Source organism: Dicentrarchus labrax, unplaced genomic scaffold (assembly GCF_905237075.1).
Source record: "Dicentrarchus labrax unplaced genomic scaffold, dlabrax2021, whole genome shotgun sequence".
NCBI lineage: Eukaryota > Metazoa > Chordata > Actinopteri > Moronidae > Dicentrarchus > Dicentrarchus labrax.
Window position 1 is genome coordinate 10,567,176 of NW_026136718.1, and position 22,492 is coordinate 10,589,667.

Below are 22,492 nucleotides of genomic sequence, written 5' to 3' on the forward strand. Positions count from 1 at the left end.
CCTTAAGATCAGGGTTAGAATAAAATATTAGCTGCCATTCTGTCTGTGCCTTTTGATAGTAGCCAATCAGTGTCGCCCACATATGATGAGCAGGAAGCTCCTGTTTAAGGAAATTAGAACGGCAAAACCTGCAGACTCATTTTCATATGCTGTTTTGCATTTATATAACAGATCAGGTATGTTGTTGTTTTTCCCCTATATTCCTATATTCAGGTGATTACACACTGATAAAAACACACCTATAATATAATATTATATTCCATTTCCTCCAATAGATCCTCCTAAATGTTACACACCGGACCTTTAAAGAAGAGGAAGCTGTTGCTTGTTGCACAGCATATTTTTTTGTCCTCCAGCAAGAAGTGAAACAGTGACATCTTGAGGCTGTTGAGCCAAGAAGCAGCTTCTCTTAACTTTACTGTCTGGATTAAATAATGCACAATGCAGCAGATGTTTTTCTTTATGGTTTTTGAGTTATTAGTGAGACGCAGCAGGTAACAGAACAAACTCTTCAAAAACAAGAATCAGCTGATTGTTAGTAACTTTTTATTGTTTTACCACAAAGTACAGATAAAAACATCCACAGCATTTTCTCTCATCTTAAATGGCCCAAACTGAGGAGGACTTGAAGAGGCAGTGATACGAGACCAAATAAAGTACATGTTTCTGCGTGCTAGTAGAAGATGTAAAGTCTGCAACCTCTACCAAGCTGGATGGCATTTCTTTTACTGTGTACATACTGTCGTGTGTATTGCTTTGTAACAGAGTGACACATTCGTTCACAAGCAAGCCTAGAAATGAATAAAGATACAGTACAACGTGGCTCTTTTGGGGGGTTTTAGTTTTTTTTTTACTGATGCTGTTGACTTTTTTCCTCTTTATTTTTTCTCCTTGTTGTTTTTTTTTTTTTTTTGTTGTTGCAAGCCTGAGTCGATACAACACAATCCACACATATGACTCAAAGGTACAGTATTTACAGATCTGGTTTATATAGAGAGGAAGACATATTAGAAAGGAGAACAGTTTAAAAGTTTGGATTTTTACCGGAAAAAGAAAACAGTCACAACCAGTAAGAAGTAAAATATATATACGCAGGATCAGAAAAACGTCTCCCAGGTTTGTCGTGATCATCGCTCCCTTTCTGATAGGAACTCAAGCGTTAATAGTCAGTGGCTCGTCTGTGATTTCAGGTTCGTATGCTACACTTGACAGCTGACTGATGTAACAGTTACTCAAAATAAATGCTTTTTGACTCATATTTGCTTTAAATATTGCGTCAAAGTCACATGACTCTATGAAGTTAATGATTTTGACCACCACAATGATTTTTTATAGTGTTTTGCCCGCCCCAATCCATAGCTGCCATCCTCCTTATCTGTTTTTACTAGAAACACCAACAATCCTGTAAAAACAATGACATAAAATGATGATCTGAATGACCAGAATTCACTTCCACCATGAAGCACTCGTTTTATTACAGTTTTAAACTGGTCAAACTGCTCCTTCTGGCATCCTACAGCAAAAACAGGGAGCTGCTTCTACAGCAATCTTTGGTGAAGTGAAAAGAAGGAATACCCGGCAAACCAGTTTAAACTGTGGAAACTGTATTAAAACTAACACTTTCTGAGGGGAGATGATGTTCGCCCAGAGGGAGTAAAGCTATGTAGACATAAAAACAGCTGTCAGCAGAAAGTGCAGTGTGGTTACACAGCGCAGAACCGCAGAGCAGATCATTTAATTCCTGTATTGACTCAAAAGTAGCGTTAGATACTCAGCAGCTACATGAACATTTCAGCCTCCAGCTGTTTGATGGTTGTTACTTCACCTGAAGACTGAGCATTGGAGATAACATTACACACAAACAGACTCTGTGATACTTATTCTGAAGACGTCTTACTAAGGGCGTTTGTCACTAAGCAAGAAAAATGTTCAATCACTGAGTGTTGGCATGTAGCTTGACCTAACAGTCCTGCAGGTTCAGGGATATAAAAGAGATAAGCACATAAATGACTAATGATATTGCAATCTAGTCTTTCCAGTACCATCAAATGTGCATTTAAACTCAAACATGTGAACACATTACAGGTCTGAGCCTGGATACAGTCTCCTTCAGTGCAAACTAACATCCAAACAGCAACAAAGCCTCACCACCAGCAAGACAAGTTCCTGTATAGTTGCTGTACTGTCAATAAATGTTTCATTAATCAGTAAGAAACTGTCAGTAGTTTCAGTGATGTTAAAACTTAAACCTGTGTCCTAGTGGCCAAGCGATCTCTGTAACAGCAACGTACCTGTTTCCGCTTGCCGTCTACTGTATGTCATCCAATTCTCTCCAGATGTTTCTTCCTTTCACTCCCTCAAACTATCAGATAAAGGCAAAATACCATAAAAATGATCCAACAAAACAACAGGATTTTCATCCTCTCAACTTATTCCATCATGTTTTAGAGAATTATCAGTTGTTTGAGGATATTTGATAAATTAGCTGTGATTATACGAACAGCTATCAGGGAGATGAAAACTCTGTCAGTCTATATATCAGCTTTTATAATGACATAATTTCAACCTCAGTGCTTCACAAACACCAGCAGGACTTTCTCTCCGCCCGATGTAAAATACTGTAATATCAATATGTAGCATTGTTAGCGAGCATAAATTGTGTTGCACAAATATCTTTACATTTTTACATTGTCTGTTAGTGACAGCAGTGGCAGTAACACCTTGAGGTCGTTGGGACAAGAAGCATCAAATAATTTACCACCCTACTTACAATGTTATTGCTAAACTTAGATTAGTCTGAGCTTTCTGAAGACTCAAATTGTTTGATCATTTTAAAAAACTTCTGATGTCAACTTCACTACGGCCATTGTCTGGCTTAAAACAACATTTATGACGCAGCACAAAGTTTCTCAAGCAAGCGTCTTCCTCTAATATTGGAGCCATTTTAAGATGTTTCCCTTTATTAGCAGCAGTGCTGCAAATCACACTGAGGGGATTTGGAGGGTGATAAACACATTGGTAAATATCCAACTTGTAATTCAGACTCAAAGGGTAATTATTTCACTGCATTTTTCTTAGCAAGAAGTTTGAATTTCTGACTTTGCAACATCTCAGGAAAGCAGCATAAGACCAAACCGACGGGGGAAATGAAACGACTCACAGCAGGAGCTGCCACACATCATCCAAACAAACCCTACAACATAGACCTCTTATATTTGATACTATCCTCATAGAACTTCATTCCTTTTAAAATTCATTTCCAGAAATGCATACCTGTAGATATTATATATATTGCACAACATTTATATGTACATTTGAAATAAATATAATTAAATAAAATGTGTCTCTTAATGTTTTTGCTATTTTTTTTTACCTAGCTCTTGTTCATATTTTCCTCACTCAGTGTTGTATGTATGAAAAGAATAAATGGGGCACCAGAATACAAAAAAAGAAATGTAAAAACATAAAAAAGGCCAAATGAAAAGGCTCAGATGGATAATGAAAACAAAACACTTGATAAATCCATGTTTAGATACCAGGTGAGACAACAAATGAAACACAGATCCATGTATGTTTGATCCTGTGTGTATCCAGAATCGTATAAGAGATGTAACACATCAGTATGGAGCAGATATCAGCTCCTTCATTAACTCCACTGTGGCCTTCTTGGTCACCGTATCCGAGGCTGACATCTTTTCAAGACATTTGACTGACATGAAACAAAGTACTGTAAACATCGGAAGGATTTAAATGGCACTCTGAGGACGGACGCCGTCAAATCCTTCTTGTAAAAACACACTGAGGAACAAGGAGACAACGGAAGATGGGTCGGGAAAACTTCAAGAACCTGGGCTGCAAAGAGTCTGAAACACTCTGGTTTAATTGAACTGGCTTTGGCATCAGACCAACACCCGCACACCTTTTAGCTCCTTTTTGAGAAAGAACCAGAAGCAAACACACCCCAAGCACTGTTCCATAAACACCTCAGAGCATTTCAGACACTTTTCAACCTGGTTCTTGGCTCCCCTCAGCCAATATCCTTACTAAGTTACAGAAAGAAGCAGGGAAGTGAGTGAGAAGGGTGATGGAGTATGGACCAGAGGCCCTGGGGTCCAGTTGAAGGAGGACAAAGAGAGAGAGGGAGGAAAAGGGTTTTGGGGGAGTAGTCAGCTTTAACATGCACAGTCCTGGTGAGGAGGAGCGGGCTGCTCTGTCAGCTGGGGCCCCTGTTTGGCCCCTGTGACGGCGGGATCTCCGGCGTCCAAGCTCTCAGACATCTTTTCACAGATGATATCGACCAGGCGCTCAAAGGTCTGCTTCACATTGATGTTGTCCTTGGCGCTGGCCTCGAAGAACTCAAAACCTGGAGTGACAATAAGGTTTGGGAGAGGGTCAGAGAGGTTTAATGAGGACGTGATCATCTGTGCAACTGTATAGTTTAGTGGTGAAGATATAGTGAACATGGTGAAATTAAATTTTGGTAGCAGCTTGGCTCCATTGACAGACAGATTCATGGATCCAAAACGGTTAATCTCAATGACTTTAGTGATCCTCTGACTTCCTGCCTGTTCATTGGTTCAATTCAGGTCAGTTTACCCAACAGTGAGTCATAGATATGAAGTGTGTGTTGGTGTGTGTAAACCAAGAGCTCACCGAGGTGTTCAGACAGCTGCCGGCCCCTATCGCCGCCCACCACTCGCTCGTCATCCATGTCGCACTTGTTTCCTACCAGCAGCACCTGGGCGTTGTCCCACGAGTACGTCTTAATCTGAGTCGACCTGGGAAACCAACACACCCAACAGTCAGAGAGGAAAACTCAAACACTGTGATCACACCGCAGCTCAGTGTGTCCTGAAGTCTGATTCATTCCTCACATCAGTCTCTCCAGGACTCTTTTAGGATTATTGAGGCCTAAAATTAACAGCTTTTCAAAAAATCTGCGATGCATGTTGTGATATTTTTTTTTAATTATAGGAGAAAGTGAAAATTGGCAAAATATTGTTTTGTATAATTCTTTAAGAATCGAAGGCAAGTAGTTAGTAGTAGTAGTTTGGTGACGTTTGGCTCAACGTTTTATGCAGGGGGACTGCTATGATCGTTGAAACTCACAGGAAACTACAATGATTAGACAAAATTGCAATGTCTTCCTGAAGGGACTGATGAGTGTGTATACGTGTGACCTTTATGTAAAATCAAGCAACCTCAGAACTGGAGATACTAAATATGAAGTGTTATAACAAGAGTGATAATGAGATTCTCAGGTATATTGCACATTGAACCACATTTATAACTCCCACATCTTTTCCTCCTGCCTGCTATTGACCAGGAGTCCTGCTCAGCTTTAACAGCAGATCTCATAAGCAGATGTGGGAAGTAAGTTGACTTGACACTGTAGAAGTGTAGTTAAAAATGGAACCAAGATAAACTTAAAAAATGTTTTCTTTGAGGACAATTGGAGCAACTTTACAAAAGAGAAATTAAACTGAGCCAAAGTCCCTGGTAGGAGACAAAATGGACAAAAGCTGATCCCTGCAGCATCCGGTTCTCCTGCAGACGGAGGAAGCTGTGGACCGTTACAACAATGCATACAGAAACTTGAACCGGATCATCTGCTCTCTTCATCAATCTACAGTATATCTCTACATCTATTTCCAGACTGGTACTGAGACACCACCTGATCCATCATCCACACAGCGCTGCCTCCTTCTCACAGGTGTAAGTTTACACTGTAGTCATGTGACTGCCCCCCCCCGCGCGCCGAGCCAATCACGTACCAGTCCTGGACGGCGTTGAAGGACTCCTCGTTGGTGATGTCATACATGAGGATGAAGCCCATGGCTCCTCGGTAGTAGGCCGTGGTGATGGTGCGGTAACGCTCCTGACCTGCCGTGTCCTTGATGGAAATAAAAAAACAACGCAGCAGTTAGAGGGATGTTTTTTAATAACACTTTAGTCACAAAGACTTCTCACAGATTAAGTTGAGGATAAAGTTTTAGGTCTTCAGACAGTCTGATTGGTCCTCTTTTCCGAATTTCTCACGTCAGACATCTGGCACAAGCCCTTTTCCGACACTGAAATGCAAACACTAACAATGATATAACTTATTTGATTATTTAAAACCTAAAAACATGTTCATGATAACTAAAATGTGCATAAATCATATCATAAATCATTATTCTTTTTGAATAATTCAGCAAACAGAAGGTAGGTTTAGCCCACAAATCTGATTACAGATGCTCTAACCCCACAAATAACCAAGAGACAGATAGTGTTTCAATTCTATATGTCTCATCCATGTGTGTTAACACTTAGACACAGCACTTTCTATAAGGCAGTATAGATTATCTCAGTGTAAATGATAAGTCTGTCTATGCTTTGAACAAACACAATGCTGTTGGAGAGCTGCTGAACACTGCAGAGGGAAAACTTTGTTCTGAAGCTTTGGTGCATCAGCAAATTTATTTAAGCCAACATTTTATGTATCTTCAGTAAAATGTTGTGTGTGAGGAATGAGCTTATTTCCTCTGAAAAGACTTTATGAATTTTAACAGGCACTTTGGGAGGTAACACACCACTGACTCAGTGTTTCAACTTAATGAATTTGGCTGGTCTGATGATAAAGTAGAATCTGCAGGGTGCAGAAATCCAAGCCTAATTTAAGAGACTTTTTTGTACTTTGTAACACTACCAGGTATTTTATTTAAAGACACAATCCTTGCTTAGTTTACAGCACACTTCTCCTTGGTAGCTGGAGTTCAGTGCACAAATCTTCTATCCTGCTTTAAAGATTTGCAATCCTGATGCAACTGTAAGTGCACAAACAAAGACAAAAGATGGTAGAAGGGATACAATATTTACAGATTGTAGCAATAACCTGTTTTTAGATGTGTGTACTAGATGTGTGTACAGTGCAAAAGATTCAGTTTCTTATTTTAGAAATTATTCAAATGTTTAAGAGTTGGAGATCCACCCCAAAAAACAACTTCTGTGAATACTTAAGCTTAAAGATGGGACACAGTGTCAGACTTTACATTCAGTATAGGCTCCAGTAAAACCAGCTTAGTAAAATGCCTCTCATGTTTTTTTTAAATCTACCAGCAGGTGACACTTCATCAACTCGCTGTGAGGTCTGCCTCTTCGTCCCTCGCTCTTTCTCCTTGGACGCAAACCCAGGTGAGGTTGAATTTCAGTGCTAAACTCTAATGAATGCTCAGAGAATTCAAGTCTGGTGTTTCTGATACCCAACACTCTGCATCTCTCTCTTTCAGCCGAGCTGCTTCTGGTCCAACAGCATCACTCAGCTGTCAGTGTGCAGATCAGAAGAGCAAAAGACAAAAACTGACATCTGCAAAGTCGGGTGGAAGTAATCAGTTATAATTACTGCCCCTATGGTAAGTATGTAGTGTACCACAACATTTATGAGCATTCACATAATGTTTACAATTGCATTATAGTGTGTGATCAAATGTTTATATAATGCTTATGAATGCTAGATGGGCAAATGTGTTGGTGTGTTTATTATTTCAGACACATCACACTATATATACAACAAATATATATTTTATATTAAATGTTCTAGGGAATTATATTTACGCTGAAGCATCCAAACGACACACACATAACATGAACTGTAATGCACAGTCTGACAGAGAGTCCGTAAATGTGTACACACACAAATATACACAAATGCAACCTCACACAGACACACTTCTTTGTCTTTTCATTCAATCACACATATTCTCAGGTCACAGTAATACTGTGATGTATATCTGTAGCTCCATATTATTAGTGATAATGTGCTGCGACTGCAGTTTACGTCATCCACTCAGTGTGCTGCAGGCCGCTCGAGGTGAGAGCATCAGCTCTATACCTAAAATGTCAGTGTAGGTAGCACTGAGAGGTGTTACATAATGAACACATTGGAGTTCTTGTTTCACCTTGAGCCCTGAAAACAGTGTAAGCTGTTAATGTTTTAGATGAGTGAACAGCTTGTGTGCTAAATTAAAATATTGTGATATAATGTAGTTAACCGCTATAACTAAGGTGAGAGCCTCAACATAAATTTGGCACAGATACTTTAGAAAAGCAAGAATGAATCATCATTGAGAATATGAAAGGTTTCTTTTTCATTCTTTAATTTTCATCAAAGGAAAAATACATTTTAAATATTTGGGCTGTAGGAGACACTTAATCTCACGTTATATATCTGAGATTACTGAAGTTTGTATGTCTATTTTAAATAGGTGAACTATGCGAAGCTTTTATCTAAATTTGCTATTCTTTCTTTAAGTGCTACCGGAACATATATTTCTGTTGTTTACGACAGGTGATGGAGCTTTAAGGCAGTTTTATCTTCAAATAAACCCTCGTTCAATGTTTTCCTTGCTTCGTGGACTTAACACTGCTTAAAGTGAGATAATATTTATATACATGTATAATTCTATATAAATGGGATTAACTGTAGCCTACACTGTTAAATAAATATACATACTGTATGTACACTTTTAAGCTCATTACTCAAAACCATCTCCATTTTTACTCTACAGGAGTCTCAGCTGAGAGAATCGCTGATTGGTGGGGGGATGGGTTTTTTGCAAGTGTATGTATGTGTGTGTGCGTGTGTGTACGTGTGTGTGCGTGTGTGTGAGTGTGTGTGCGTGTGTGTGGGGTCGGGAGGGAGGGGATATCTACTCGGGTAGATGTGTAGTAATGGGGGAGGGGAGAGCAGCACCCAGTCATCCATTTCTCATGCTCTGATTGGCCGATCGTGTCTTCCTTACCAGAGGCAAGACCTGGCAAAGGCTGACAACAGAGAGAGCACTACACACACATATACACACACACACTCAGACTCACAATGCTGTTCGCCATCGCAACTCTGTCTGCTGCAGAACGTGCAGTAACAGTGGAAATTATGCTATGATCTACAACGCCTTACTGAAACACCAGTTTTCTGCAGGGAGTCTGTTCTCACAGCTCATGATTGTGTTCACTGTTGAGCCCTCAGGAGGTGAGACATGTCTGATACAAAAAAAATCAGAAAAAACCCACACCTGTGCTGTGTTTTCATCTTGTGACGCTTCTATTGTAATCTATTGATTTCTACTTATGCAAGGGGCAGCTGGATGAGCAGGCTGCAGAGAGGATGACACTGTGTGCAAATATATGCATGTTCACTGAGATCTGAGGAAGGTCTGCATAATAAAACTGCACCACAGGGCAGCGTTTCACAGAGTGGCAGATAAGTCTGTTAGACATGTTATAAAATATCTTATGAAATGTTATTTCCTGTATTATTAGATATAATCTAAGGGTGTAAATTTTAAAGGGTCTGTTGGCAGAAATGTAATATAATACGCTTAACTACGCCGATCAGCAATAACATTATAACCACTGACTGGTGAAGAGAATAACACTGATTATCTCATTATCATGGAACCTGTCAGTGGGTGGGATATATTCGGCAGCAAGTGAACATTTTGTCCTCAAAGTTGATGTGTAAGAAGTAGGAAAAATGGGCAAGTGTAAGGATTTAAGAGACTTTGACAAGGACTAGACGACTGGGTCAGAGCATCTCCAAAACTGCAGCTCTTGTGGGGTGTTCCTGGTCTGCGGTGGTCAGTAGTTTGTGGTAAGTGGTCCAAGGAAGGAAAGCAGTGAACCGGGGACAGGATCATGGGTGGCCAAGGCCCATTGATGCACGTGGGGGGCGAAGGCTGGCTCGTGTGGTCCAATCAAACAGACGAGCTACTGTAGCTCAAAGTTCATGCTGGATCTGATAGAAAGGTGTCAGATCACACAGTGCATCACAGTCTGTGTATGGGGCTTTTATCTACAGATGCTGCGGGTTGCTTTCAGCATTGAATGTACAAACCAAGCTTGCAGCCTCCAAAGTTTCTCCATCATTCTTGGAAAGGGAGAGTGAAGCGACAGAGTTTCATATCCGCAAATACACTGCTAGATGCCACTAAATCCAACACACTGAAACATGACTAATAGGTTTCAGGTTACGTTTCAGAGGTTCAAAGTGAGTATCACAATGATGTGTCTCGTCATCTTTCTCTTAAGCATCAAGCCTTCACCCTCTGATTGTGCTTTTACATTCAGATGTGGACCAGGTGCTCTCAAATCAAACCACCAGATGCAAAAGTGCAGTACAGCTGCTCTGAGCTGACTGACTGTTACCACTGAGAGATACAAGATACAAAAAATGTTTTGCAAATGCACAGTTGTTCACAGGAAAATTGAGCCTGAGGTCTTAATTTTGCACCTCCACACACGTGAATACGCAAAGCATGCAGAGGAAAGAGATAATCAAATGCACTTGGTAGAAGCACAAGGAAAAAGTTGGACACACGTAGCCCAAAGGTGATATGTGAAACTGCAGCAACATGGGACACCGGGGGGAATTGGGGAAAAGAGACGAAAGCTGTGTGTGTTTTTAGATCTTAGCTTGATTTACTTCCGTCCTGGAAACTCAACACTTCTCCAGATGTCTTACCCAGATCTGTAGTTTGATCCTCTTGTCATTCCTGTAGATGGTCTTCACCTTGAAGTCAATGCCCACCGTACTGACGAACGCCGGTGTGAAGGAGTCGTCGGCGTAGCGGAACAAGAAGGAGGTTTTGCCCACACTGCTGTTGCCAATGATGAGGATCTTGAACATATAGTCAAAGTTTTGGTCCGAAGACTCCTTCTGCCCGTAGGTCGCTGTTGCTGAGGCCATCTGTGGACAGAGACAGACGAGAAAAATAAAACTTTAAAGCAACATTATGTCATAGTTTTGGTGCTACACCCACTTACAATAGGTTGAATGAAGCATCTCTCATCCCCACTCCTATATGCCTGTTTTTGCATTATGTAACTTGGTTGATCCGGGATAAGAGCTCCTGTGAGAAGTAAGTAACACTTAATTCACACACCAACTATCACTAATTTTGGTGAAACTGGATCATATTTTATGGAGAATGTGGACTGCAGGTGGCCTCTTTGGTCATTTGCTCCTATAGTCACGTACAAGGCAAAGACGTTAAGAGAAGTCAGCTGATCTGATATAGCTTAAAGGAAAACTGTGGGTAAGAAAAAGAAAATGCAGACTGGTCCTGCAACAATTAGTTGATTAGTCTTTGTTAGTCAAATCGTTTCATAATTTATTAATCATTTAAAATTATTTTTTAAACAAAAATTGAAATTATTTATATTAAACTGAATATATTGAGTTCTGGAGCGCTGGTTGAATAAAACCAGCAATCTGAATACATCTCCTTGGGCAGTGGGATACAGAAGTTTTTCCACATCATTTAAAAAACATTAATTACCATTAAAATAATTGTAAAGATGACAGGATTCTTGCTGATTTAGAGACAGATGTGGATTGAATTCCTCTGTGATAGGGAATGGACCCACAAACTGGGGTGTCAGCTTGCAGGATTAACTCTGAGAAGCAGGTCAGGGACGGGATGAGGTACTGCTGGAACCTTGCAGACATACGTTTGTAACCGAGTGCCACAAGCCTTTATCAAGGCACAGCTGATGATCAAAATGTAGGTGCGGACATGACTTGAGGGTTTCCTGGTTGGCAAAGCCGACTCTGTTTGAATTAATGACACTAGTCATAAGCAAAAAAACACACTTTAATAAAATTAAAAAACAATTAAACCCAAGACACCCATATAAAAACCAGCAGAGATGCTTTATCATGTAGAAAAGGTCACACATTTAATGAGTGTTTGAACAAAAGATGAGATTCTGTCAGCATCTGTTAGACTCAGCATAACGAATGATGGTGATTAACTAGTCAGGCTTAAACACTGCACATTTGCTTCATGGTAATTAATCAAAGCAGCACATTGCAATGTCAGGGGAAAACAGAAAACCCATCTTCCCCCTTTTCTCAATTTGGCAAAATGTTGGAGGCAAATGGCTCAATCAGTCACAATCAGCTGGGGATGTGTGAGGAATAATTCACTGCACAGGCAGCTGCGGGTCAAACACCAAGATGAAGTTAGTTTGGAGTTTCATATTCATCAGCTGGATGTAGTAGTAGCTCTGTACTGATACCGTCGATCACTGTAATCAGAAGGTTATTTTAACCAGCAAACGTTGACGGCTCCTTCGTGGCAGGAGTCCCAGCTGGAGTTACAGTCAAGGAAAGATGTAGTTTGACACCAACAATGACACCGCTAAGAAGTAAGTATATGATAGAGGTAACTTTAGACTTAGCAGCCCACACACACTATCTACAACGGCAGGTAATTATGTCAACTAGAGAGCTATAGGGTAACCAAAACATATATCTGCTATTCAGTGCAGTTCCCTACGACATCTTGAACAGATTGATGCCAAAGACAAGATTGTAGCTGTCGGAGCTTCATGGTGCTTGGCCACATTTACTCTGTCTATGTTCAAATTCCTGAATCTCTACAACAATTGTGATCAAAATCATCATGACCGATAAAATATGGAGACAAATATGAGAATAACACTGTGCCTGACAAATAGCAAATTTCCCTTTAACTGTCTGAACGTGACGCCTTTCTTGAACAAGACTGCGTTCTTGGACAGAAACCTTAACTTTGCAAACCCTGAAGTTCGTCAAGGCTGAAACATACTTCTCCAGGCTGCATGTTGGCAAACATCAGGTGTTGTTTGGAGACTTTTAGTATTTATAACTTTCGTTTCAAACTTCCCCCTGACAGGAATTGTATCATTTAATCATCCAATTAGCTCGCTAGATGTGCAGATCTGCATTAAGTGGGTGTGGATATCAGACCCACCCACAGTCCGAAGTTGGAAAGGTATGATGACGGCTTCTGAAGCAGCTCTGAAGAACTGGAAGCTTAATGCCAGCTTCAGAAGAAACACCATCACCTACACGCTTGCGACAGTTGCTGGAACCGTGCTAGCTCCTTACAGTGCTACAAGAATTCAGGGCAACAAGGGGCTAAAAGGATTCAGGAAACCTTGACTCTTGAGGAGAGCACAATGATTTGAGCCCACAGGCTTCAGAGTCCCTGCACCCTGCTCTATATTTAGACTGTTATCTCAACTCGGCTGCAGTGGAACACGAGAACTCTCAGGGAATAAAGCACAAACAAAACAAGTGCACCCTCCTCAGAGCTCCGGCCTATCGGTTTACATGAAGAAACACAGAGATGCTTGATAAATAATAAAAAAGCACAGACCCTTCCTCAACACGTTGACCTTTTTTTTAAGGCAAAGGGGGGCTTAAAGCTATCACCTAGTTCAAACAAGAAGCTGAAGTAAAGACGAATAGTTAGACCAGAAATCACACAAATGTATAATTCCTCGTCTAATTTGTGTAAATAGGATTTTGTTTCTCAGGCTCTTAGTTTGAGAACATCTGAACACGCAGCAGCATGGCTGTCGATTTCTATTTGGTTGATGACAAGTTAGTCTCCGCCTGTGACGTCAATAATTCCTCACAAATCTGCAGCCTGGAGCTTCTGCATGTACTTCAAAAGACTGCATGATTTACAATAAACATTAGGAGTTATTATTATTTATTAAGAGTCAGCGTTTTAACTTCATGGTCACTGTCATAAAACGATGCTGCAGAACTTGATTGGCATCCAGTTGAGTCTTTTAGACGACTGAAAATGTGACTGAAAAGTCTCAGAGCTCTGCAGTGAACTGCAGTGTGACTCACGCAGGGTGAGAGAGCGTAATCCACACCAGCTACGGGAAAAGAGAACAAACACAGGGGTCGAAGGAGACGTACGGTATGTTGACAAAGATCCTAACTGAATTAGATGACCCACAATTATCGAACAGCAGGCCGAACTCGGTAAAATGTTAAGAAAAGATGGCTCAATTGTCCATCAGCATTCAAAGGACGACACACTTATGGAACTAATTCACATGATTATCTAAAGTAAGTTCATTTGGTTCTCTGGAAAACACATATTTTAAAGACTTACCGTGTGTCTCAAAAATATATTTTTCCAGAAGGAGAAAGTTGACCAAGTTCTGACCGGCTTGCTTAACTGTTACATAGGAAGGTTTAACTACGCAGATATTAGGAGTTGAGTGCAACAAGATAAACAGTTGGTGGCGCTAATTCTCCAGCCAGGTGCAACTAAACCAATGCAGAAGAAGAAGAAGAAGCAAACAGGATGAAGTAATAAAAAGAGTTCTAGTCAAACCTCAAGAAAAAGGATGTAAATGTGGCATTTATGTTTGTTCCAAGAACCAGTGTATAGATTATAACTAACTGAATACCACTCACATCTGTTTCCATTGCACTTTGTTGCATTTTGGTGTTCTTTATCAAATTTGGCTACTCGGGCAAGCAACTTTTTTTATTTCTGGCATTTCTAGGTTTTAAAATGCGCAAATTAAAATAAAACATAAAAACTCACTTGTGAAACACTTTTTCAAAGAGATATATAATTCTGTATGATGATTTCAAGTGGTAATAATTTAAATCACAAAAATAACACAATAAACTCAAAACTACAAAACGCTAACATTAGCCTAAAATTTTGCCTTCTTTGGCCTTAAATGTAAAGAACGACTGAAACAACAGTGATATCACACTTGATCACAGTTTGGTGTTCGATTTCGTCTTCGGCCAGCCTTATTAAAAATGTATCTGCTCGTGTTACTGTTGCACCAAAGTGTCTCCACTCAGCAGATACTTCAGCCCATGTGCTTCTTATCGACGGCTGCCTTTGAGCTGAGTCAGCGGTGTTGCAGTGACAGCACATTAGGAAGTAAGTTTTAAACAGACATTCAAGCCAAGTTCTTACAGTCAGTTTAGAGTCTAAACTTCTTGATTATCTTTGCTTCTTCATATTAATTATCCTTTAATACAAGCTCACATCTATACACTTCACCTCTTTCCCTGCACTTTCAACCACACTTTCTCTCTTTCCCTCACATGTCTCTATAAAACATATTTCTATCTGAAATTATTCCCCATTTCAGTATATTTTCTTCATCTGTCAAGGTGCTGCAGCTTGATCTGACCACCTGTCTCTTTCCTAAAATCTACAACGTGGATTTACTGAGCTTGTCCTGGAGCAAAGTGCTGGTTTGATACCTAAAAATGGAACGTGAGCATGTGACAGTTTTTAATAGCAGCGATTAGAGGAGGTTGAATATTAGCAGCCACTTCTGGAAGTCTGGATCTTGTCAAACATTTTCAGAGGAGGCCGTTGAGTGTCTGCTGTACGTGACGGTGTGGTGAGATTACCGCAGCCTTTCCTCTGCATCTCAGAGATTAGCTGCGGAGAAGAGAGTTGGCTTAACCTTCACTAAACACTAATTTGATACAGAAGCTTACAGACTGAGGCCTCTGTGCTTAATCTCAAAGTAATTAACAAATTCTCATCATGCAAATGTCTTCCAGCCTGCAGGACACCGCTGCTGCTTTCATTTGGCCTCGACATTAAACAGCCTTTGAACAAAGCCACAAGTCAGGTGTGCCGAACGGTGAGAGCATCCATAAGACATGGGTTGGTTACAACTTATGATTTAAAGAGACTGGAAGCTGTACAGTGGAGTATACATTACATTCACTTGTGGTAATGTAACACAGTACTGTTCCTAAATCAGTAATCACATTACAGTTACTAATCAAACAATTATGTCGTTATTTGTGTTACATAAATTGTTCAATCCAAAAAATCTAATGTTTAATAATCGGTTAGGTGACTTCTTTGGTTTCATTGAGGAGGACACGACTTCCTTTAACTCCGACACTGAATATTCAATGAATATTTGAAGTTTTGGGGAAGAGATAGAGTCCACTATAAAGACGTGGTTTGGTGAGCGAGCGACTCGAGTGACTTTGTTTGAGTGTGTTTAGCTCGTCACATGCAGTTCGTCTTACGTGATCTCAGCACGGACTGTAATTAAAAATGGACGTAGCCTCCTTTGACGTCAGCCATAGGTTTCCGAATATGGGGAGGCGTGGGTGGAGCTGAGGCGAGCTGAATGAAGCCTAATAACACCCACCTGTCACTCAAAGTGGCCATGTCCTTAATTATCCATAAGAAGCTGAAACCTGATCAAACCTAAAAGAAAAACGTATCAACTTATCGATTAGTTAACTAATTGTTTCAGGTCATTTGTTTGTGTGAGTAACAATTTGACCCACATATGTTAGTAATCTGTATTCCTACATTTACATATATTGCTCTTTTCTTGCAGTTTTATTTGTTGTTTTCTCTGTTTTACTTATTATACTAATGTTTATATTTCTTATTATAGCTTTTTGTCCTTTTTGCTGCTGAATGTGCTGACTCATGACCCTGCTTCCCCACAGGGATCAATAAACTCTCATCATCATAACCATCATCGTTATTATCAGTTTTACATTCGACAGACATCTTTAAATACATCTCTAAAATCTAATTTTAACCAACAAAGTGATTCTAAATCTGTCGTGACAACATTTGTGAGTCTAAATAAACGGATTCAGTCTCTGAGACAAAACAACAACAATGCTGTGGTGTACTAATATTGATTAATATTGTCTGTAATATGTATTTCCCTCGTGTCTACGTGATTATGATGGTTCAAAGCTGCAAAAAGAAATTAAAAAATCCTTACAGATTTCACATCAACACTATTTCAGCCACTTTAAATCAAATCAAGGTTGTCGTGGTTTAAATGCCAGAACCAGCATGCTGAGACAAGACTAAATGTCAGGGGGGACACGATTTGAAAGTTCAAACCAGGTGGGACAAAGACTGCAAAATGGACACTAGCTGCTGAGGAAAACTGAGCTGCTCTCATCATGGAGGGACGTGTTTTTAAACCTTGAATATTTGGGCCTTTTTCGGGAGACTGAGCTGATAAATCAACATTTCTGATCTGTGTTACTACTATTATGCACTGGATTCTTATAAATGCTTGTGAGATCAGGTTGAATCTCTTAGAAAAATTCAATAATGCAGAAGAGAAAATAGCAACGTTTTTATATAACATAAAGCACTGAAGATTGCCTTTTAAAAAATATTTTACATAATGGTAGAAACTATGCAGAAAAACAATCCATCTTAATCAGCACATTGTCAGTAATTGTGTTGTTTTTTTAATCCTACTTCAATCATGACTAAGAGTTGTTAGTTTCTGTGCTGGACGATGACATCATCAAGCTCGCCACTAAACCTGTCACCTAAAGGAGATTGACGTCCTACAGGAGCTGGATTGATCCAGAGCTAAGTGCTGCTGCAGCCAGCTAGTCAGGCTCATTTAATCAGTATTGGGTGGCTTCCTGCAGACCGACGGCTAATCCTCAGCTGATCCCAGAGCATCTAAACACCTTCCTGCTTAAAGACAGTTACGGAGAAACCTGCTGAGACGACCGACAGAGGCGTCTTCAGCTCCACGACACGGCGGAAACTTTCAGAGAGCATGAAACATACTGGAGTTTCAGTTAAGTTCTGCACTAAAGTACAATGTTAAAGTGCTCTTGTATTTTACTTTACCATTTTCTGCTCCTTTATTCTTGTACTCTACAACATCTCAGAGGGAAATATTATTATATTATATTATAATTATATTTTTTAATCAACAAAATGTATCTGACAACTTGACAAGTTGTTAGTTACTTTCCATATTCAGATACAGAATATAATAAACTAATAAATGTATTCATTATCACAAGATCAGATAAGACTATTGAAACTTTTCTTCTTTATAAAGTAATGAAATTAGCTCCACTTGTACCAGTTGCAACATTAACGTGAGGTACACATTAATGCATCAATAAATATAATCCAATAATATAATACACAAATGGACCATGAGAACTTTTGGTACTTTAAGTATAATACTTTAAATTAAAGGACCAGTGTGTAGGATTTAGCGACATCTAGTGGCGAAATCGCATATTTATATAGTAACTGAACACTGCTGGTGTCGTAGAAACAAGGCGGTTCAACATGGCAGACTCCATGGAAGGATCTGTAAATACAAACGTCTCATTCTAAGGTAACAAAAATACGACGATTCCTATATTCAGGTGATTATACACTAATGGAAACATACCTAAAAATATTATATTCCTTTTTTCCTATTAGATCCCTCTAAATGTTACACACTGAACCTCTCAGTAACATTTGGATGCAGGACTTTTTGTATCTCCACTCTGTGATATTTCTACTCAAAGAGTGTTTCGTCCACCAGTGGCTGCTAGTAGAAGTTGAACGCCATACATGTCTGATCATAAAGCAGTAAAAATTCTCACACTGTGTGACCTCTACAAGCCTGAACTCTCACATGAGACGGACAAGACCTCTTCACCTTCCATAGTATGTCCTTGCACTGCCAGTCGTAAAGCATCCCTCTTCTTCTATTGTTCGTACTCTCTGAATACAGAGCTAAAGTGCCATGAAGAGGCATCGTCAATATTCCCTAATCAAGGGGTCAACATTAGTGAGCGTTGCTATTTTGCAGATCAAAGGTCAGGCAGATTGAATTTTGCACAGATTAAATGAGGTGAGATCTGCAACGGTAAGCAGATGCGTCTCGTTACCCTTTTTATTAGGATAAATAGGCAGTGGTGGATAGTAATTAAGCACATTTACTCAAGTACTGTATTTAATGACAATAGTGAGGTACTTGTGCTTTAATCTCCATTTTATGCTACTTTCTTCACAAACATGATCACTTTATAAAAGACGATGCCTCCTCTACCTCGACCAACTACAATACCAATCAAATATAACCTTAGCCTACATATTAACTCATTAACAAAATAATCCAGTAATATAACACACAATCCAGCATAATGAGTACTTTTTACTTTGGTACATTTTGTTGCCTATATTTCTGTTACTTGAGTAAATGATTGATTGATGATTCTCTCTCTAATTCTCCGTTAGAAAGAAAAACTCCACACTATGACAGACTGAGAGGGTAGAAGAAGATTTTCACAGATCTAAAATGTTCTACTGAACATGAAAATTACGTTTTCACACCCAAAATCACAACTAGGACCAGAACTAGGAAGCTAAATCTGAATTAGAGAAACCAGCAGGACTCTGAAGAATCAAATATTTAGATTAAATTAAAGCTCTTTAAGACAATATAGACGAGGACCGTTGCAGTAAAACTCTTCCCATTCTAAACCACTCGAGCCAAGAGGCTTGTAAAACTCAAAATCAATTTAATTTTGGAGGGTTATATTGCTGTTGTTTAAGTGAAGTCAGCAGCCATTTGACCTCTGACCCCTCTGGCAAGCAGCTGGCATGTGCATCTTCCCCTTACTGTCCCCTGTCCTGTTTCTCTCTTCGTACGCTCCACAAATGTAAAGTATTCAGTGTTTTTGATGCCAAAATGTTAAAAATATTCAGTGTTACAGACCTGATTTCTCATGGGTGGAAAAGTGGGACATTAAAACTGGACCACTGAAACACAAACTGTTCAAATTCATTTACAAAAAAAACCTTCATCCACATCCGACAGTTCACCTGGCGTGTCATTTATCACTATATTACCAAACAGCCTCGTCAACAAACAATGTACTGAAACAGAGAAGATGTCTCCTCACTAATGCAGCAGTGCTTGTATGCAGCTGCTGTCCCGCTTCCAGGTTGCCTGAGACGGCATATTTTTTCCTCCAATCACGTGCCTCCTTTTTCTAGGAAGCGTGGGGATGCAGATGAGCGGAGGGGAAGCTAAAAATAGCATTTTCTTTTTTCTTTTTTATTCTTCACAGCAAACAGAAAGCAGAGAGGGGAGCAGCCAGGATGTGGGAGATGTTTTTGTGGGTTGCTTGAGTCTGCAGGTGAATCCAGGACATTCTGGATTAAAAACAGCTTCATGTCTGTTTATAAACTGGTTTATATTTATTTAATCAATATCTTCCTTTTATTTGACACAATTCTTCCCTGTTTTAAAATACCTACCACATATATTTGAGCATTTTTATGATCAAAAAACCTACAAGAATTTCCCCTTTCAGAGATCTTTTTGTTTTGAGTATGAAATGTCTTAATAAGAGCCGTAGTCAGACAAGAAAAGTCCCAGAAACTCACAACACTGACAGACCAATATCTGAAATGTAATAAAAACATAACGACCCAAGCGTATGAATCTGAGCTTTGCTGCTAGCAGCGTTTGTCACAGGCAACGTGGATGTGTGTTTTACCAGGAGACACAGTCGATGCGTCAGTGTTGCCTTCAGTAACTTCACTGTCAGCAGAGGAAGTGCAGACTGTCGGCTCACATTCAGACTCATTCGAACACGTGAAAACTTTGCAGGTTAAAATCAAAAAACTGTAGCACAAGAATCAGTCCCAGAAGACTTTATAGTGTTTGTGTATTGTACCAATAAATTGATTAATTCTGATAAAGAAACTGCTGACCGACTCAGTTAAATCAACTATTACATCATTATACAACTTTGAAACACACTCACTTTCATTTATAGACTCAATTGTAAATAACTGGATAAGAAAATGTTTCTATCCATTCATAAAGCCGACATTTTAAAGGACCAGTCTCTACGATTTTAGTGGCATCTAGTGGTGATGTTGCAGATTGCAACCACCTGAATACAACTCAGCCTTCCAAGCGTGTCGAAGAAACTACTAACTAACTGACCCTTATCTACAGCCAGTGTTTGGTTTGCCCTTTCTGGGCTACTGTATAAACATGGCAGTTCATCATAGCGACCTCCGTAGAAGAGGAGCTGCTCCCTCTGTAGATTAAAAACAGCTCATTCTGAGGTAATAAAACTTATATTCTGGAGATACACGAATAAAAACATACCTATTAATATTATATTCCATTTCTACCAATAGATCATCTTAAATATTACACACTGGACCTTTAAGAAACTGGAGCATTGATATGTTCAGCTACAATACAAGTCTATAGTATATACAATTATATATAGTTTATTGGGTTTTTTTCTTTAAAATTCAGTTTTTTCTGTTTTCTGGGATGGGCTGTTGCAATATGGGAAGCGCACACACACACACACGCACACACACACACACACGCATACACGCCAATGCATTATCCGAGACCTGATTGGTTAAGGACTGAATGTTTTATCATACCACAGGAACACAACAGTCTGGCATACTGCTCAATGTTTAATTAATTACATTCTAATAATATGATAAGCATCCAAACATCCGGACTGATAGTGAGTCAGTGATACTACAGTGGTGACCTTAAAGCTTGTTTCATGGTAATAATCAATCAAATATAACACAATTACTGATGTTTGTACGTATGCGTGTCAAAAAATAACATATATGTTTCCTGTCGTCTGGTTTTCTCTATGAGTGGATTTGAAGTGTTTTGAATTTCAATCCATTGTTCCCTCCTCAGACACATTCAGACACATTTTTCCTGATTTAAACCATCGGACGGACGGTGTGAAACGCCTTTTCCTGCAGGACAGGCCCTGAGTCAATCCGGAGATCCACTGAACCAGCCTTCACATCCATCCACACAGACCAACACGAATGAATGTGCATTTTATGCATGCGATGACGGTTTCATGGTTTTCACAATGAGAACAGCTGTTCTAAAGCAGGCATCTTATGTCAAAGGCTCTTTAATTTGAAATCCCTTTCTTGTTATTTAAACACAAACGCTCACACACGTTAAATATTAAATACAGTATATTCAAACATAAGATGTGTGTCTGTGTTATAGATTAATAAAGACAGAAATCCCACCTTTATAGATTTCTATCCGGCTGCTATCCACCGCGTCCAGCAACCCGCAGAAACACCACCGCTGTCAAGTTGGAAAGGTTGTGCAATGCAACATCCGGCAAGGAATTCCAAAATAAAGGTCATTCGAAATGAGCGGTGCTTTTTTTCAATGACAAAATAAATTCGAAAATTACAGCTAATGAAAATTAGATGAATTAAAAGAAAAGGAAAATCACAATGCATGCTTCAAAAGTGTAATTCCAGTTGGCATAGGCAAACTACGAGTTAATGGGAATTTATTGTCAACATACATTAAATAAAGTTAATTGTTAATATTTTTCTTTATATCTTGTATTTTATTTTGTTATTTAATGTGTCTTTTCTTTTCTTTCTTTTCTTTCTTATCTGTTATCTTCTATCTGGAGCTGCAGTAACACGTGGATTTCCCCAGTGTGGGATCAATAAAGTCTATATTATCTTATTAATCTTAATTTATTGTGAAATAAAACTAGTTCCGGTCTTTCTGAAACTCCGTCATCTTTACGCAGTCAGAGTGAATGACAGGTGGGCGGGGCTTCGGGCGCCCTGTGGATGATTGACAGCTCGTCTGACGAATCCGGAGCCGCGGCCGTAACAACTGTCCTGAAACACTCCTCCTCCTCAAATACTCAACCTGTCATCTATTATTGATCAGCGCTGCCGGAGAGACTGAATTATTGATCAGGAGGTCAGCAGTAACCACTGCGGCCATTTCCACCGATTACCAGACACTGATGATGATTTTTTTTGTAATAAATATCAGTGAAAAAACATGTTAATGTTTAATAAGGACACTTATTCTT

At 39.4% G+C, this 22,492-nt stretch overlaps 1 protein-coding gene across 1 annotated transcript; it reads right to left on the bottom strand.

The window, feature by feature from the left end:
- Positions 1-529: 529 nt before the first annotated feature.
- rab3ab (RAB3A, member RAS oncogene family, b) lies at positions 530-21,760 on the bottom strand. Its single transcript, XM_051376749.1, has 5 exons — positions 21,672-21,760; positions 10,502-10,726; positions 5,775-5,893; positions 4,654-4,778; positions 530-4,363 (listed from the first exon to the last, which is right to left on the bottom strand). The coding sequence occupies exons 2-5, from the start codon at positions 10,724-10,726 to the stop codon at positions 4,173-4,175; spliced, it is 660 nt and encodes a 219-aa protein (XP_051232709.1). The 5' UTR covers positions 21,672-21,760; the 3' UTR covers positions 530-4,172.
- Positions 21,761-22,492: the final 732 nt, after the last annotated feature.